At 36.2% G+C, this 3,134-nt stretch overlaps 1 protein-coding gene across 1 annotated transcript; it reads left to right on the forward strand.

Moving 5' to 3' along the window:
* The first annotated feature begins 258 nt into the window (after positions 1–258).
* Positions 259–2,622, forward strand: LOC119641693 (kinesin-like protein KIN-8A). The gene has a single exon (XM_038040480.1). It carries the CDS (start codon positions 259–261, stop codon positions 2,620–2,622), a length of 2,364 nt encoding a protein of 787 aa, XP_037896408.1.
* Positions 2,623–3,134: the final 512 nt, after the last annotated feature.

Genomic DNA, 3,134 nt, shown 5'->3' on the forward strand with positions numbered 1-3,134 from the left:
TTTTGATATAGAAGCACTAAGAAACAATCCTTGGAAATATTTGCAACAAAAAAAAAAGTTTGCATCAAAAGGCCATAATTGTGTAGAAACAAATCTTGGGTTGGCTTTATCAGGCAGACGTTCATTGAAAATTGGAAAATTGCTGCTGCGATCTGTTGAAAGTAAACCTAGCCATTGGATTATTTTCAACTAGAAGCGTAGGGATAAAATTTAATTTTTATTTTTTTAAATAATTTTTTTTAATATCACGGAGTAATAATGGCTAATGAACAAAAGAATATAAAGGTTGCGGTGCGAGTAAGACCATGCAATCAAAAAGAAGAGCTGAATACGAGAAGTGTCGTCGAAGTTATTGATAGAACGACGCTACTTTTTGATCCAGATGAAGAAGACGATGAGTTCTTTTTTCGAGGCGTTAAACAAAAGTTTAGAGATGTTACGAAACGGGTAAACAAAAAAATGAGCATGGAATTCGATAGAGTTTTCGATGCGAATGCAGCAAACAAAGAAATATTTGAAGAATGTGTAGCACCGTTGGTTGACTCTGTTTTAAACGGCTACAACTGTTCAATTTTTGCATATGGTGCAACGGGGGCTGGGAAAACATTTACAATGCTTGGCAATCGTCGTTGTGCTGGATTAATGTCCTTAACGATGAGTCATCTTTTCAATAAAATCGAAGAGCAAACTAATGGCTACAGATTTGATCTGGGCGTCAGCTATTTGGAAATATATAATGAACAAGTAATGAACTTACTAACGAAAACTGGACCGCTTAAGTTACGGGAGGATGCAAAGGGAGTTATTGTAAGTGGTTTGTCTTTGACCCCAATATACAGCGTCGAAGAATTGCTTAAATTATTGACGCTGGGCAATTCCAATCGCACGCAGCATCCCACCGATATTAATGCGGAAAGTTCTCGTTCTCATGCCGTCTTCCAAGTGCACGTTCGTATGACGGATTCTAAAACTGGTAGTAAGCGTATAGTGAAACTTTCAATGATCGATTTAGCTGGCAGTGAAAGAGCGGCTAGCACCAAAGGAGTGAAATCTCGATTTAAAGAAGGTGCCAGTATTAACAAATCGCTATTGGCTTTAGGGAATTGCATTAATAAGTTAGCTGATGGTTCGAAACACATACCATATCGCGACTCTAATCTCACGCGCATATTGAAGGACTCTTTGGGAGGTAATTGCCAAACTTTAATGGTGGCCAATGTGTCAATGAGTTCCTTACCATATGAGGATACCTATAACACTTTAAAGTATGCTGGACGTGCAAAAAGAATTCGCACAACTTCACGACAAAATGTTTTGAAATCGAATTTACCCAAAGAGTTTTATATTAAAAAGCTTAACGAGCTTATAGAGGAAAATGATCGACTGAAGCGAGCGAACACTGACCTTGAACATCAAACTTCCAAATGCAATACGTTCGCTGCCAGTGAATGCAGTGATTGGTGCTATCGCATCAATGCTTCATTTTCCGAGATTTTAAAGACGCAAAAAACCCTAATTGCTTTACAGAATCAGACAAAAATCCTAACATGGCGTAAAAGTCTTAAAGCCATTGTGAGCGGACTTTTTGAAACTTTTCCTACGGCACAAAGAGAGTCCTTGGCCTATATATCATCGTGCGGTGACTTAGATAAGGAAATTAATAAATTAATGGATAAGACTAAGTGCGTGAGAGAAGAATTCAAAAATCTTTACAAAGGCTTGCAAGAGATGCAGGATGATGTTCAAACCTCACAATATGCAAATACTTTACAACCATGTTTAAAAAATCAATTCATTTGCTTGCATTACGCACAACAACTACTTAGAAGCGAGCACTTAATTAGCACTCATACTGAGCTACTAAAAGTGATTGACTTAAGTTACAAAGTCATCAAGGATGCGTATCTCACTAAAGACCAACGATATCATATAGAAGCGCTCCAGCAACATTTCTATGTAGACTTATTAAAAACTGAAGACAGTGGCCAGAATAATTTCGGCCTAATGCTAACGATGTTTGACAATCAAAACAATGATGCATTTGGTTGCGAGGGAGAAAAATTTGTACAAATTGGAGAATTTGTTGTTGGCGATGAATTATTTGATTTAGATGGATTAGAAGACAAAACAAGTGCCGGCAACTATTCAGCAGAGACTAATGGAGAACAAACGAATTTACATAAGACAAAGTTATTACCTGTTCAAGAGGATAACGTTGGTGGAAATTCCACGTTCCTTGTCAGCCCAGCTTCAACTGGAAGCCATTGGGAGAAAAGCAAAGCACTTAAGTGTAAATCGAATTTAGTTACGTGCGTATTGTCCGAAGAGTTAGTTGACATTTCCAAAAATAATAAAAAACTGAATAATGTTTTACTTAGATCTAAACAATTTACGCATCGCAACCTTATGCAGACTGTGGCCACTGGTCTGCAAAAAGAAAATAGAAAAATTGTCCCAAATAGAGTGCTCAAGAATGCTGGTTCTCGCGGCCCAAGAGACCGTTTTTCATGTGCAAGCTTGGGGAGCCGTCAACCAATGCGTGCACTAAACAGCAATCCCGACGGACCTGACGGACCTCCTGTACGATTCAATCGAGCAACTTCATTACGTTCGAAGAAATAATTCAAACCATTTTGTCGCGTTTGTCGCATTTACACATATTTGCAGAACTTTTGTTCTTTTGTATATTTTCGTAAAATTTAATTTTATTTGCGTTACGTGTCCTTTCAATATTCGTAATTAATACAAAAATGTGCATAAAAAAAAAAATTTTTTTTTTAGAGAACATTTATCAAACTTTGTCCTTTCGAACCGTTTATTGCTTTGATATTTCTTTTATAATTAAAATTATGGTTTATTTTTTAACATTCAAGATAGCATTATTTTTATTTCTTCAATAAATGAAAGTCCTTGGCGGCTGGTTTTCATTTTAAATTCTTAAAAAAGAAAAAGTCTTCCTTATGTACATATATATATATGTATACAATACTTACTAACATTCCAGAAGTCACAATGGCAAAAAAATTCTCAATATGATGACAAATGTTATTTTTCCTGCTTGTAGCCAAAAATTTTCGCATTCCTGATCCGTACTTCTCTTGGTCCATTTATTGTTACAAATTGATGGAAGGTTA

The sequence above is a fragment of the Glossina fuscipes genome, unplaced genomic scaffold (assembly GCF_014805625.2).
Source record: "Glossina fuscipes isolate IAEA_lab_2018 unplaced genomic scaffold, Yale_Gfus_2 174, whole genome shotgun sequence".
NCBI lineage: Eukaryota > Metazoa > Arthropoda > Insecta > Diptera > Glossinidae > Glossina > Glossina fuscipes.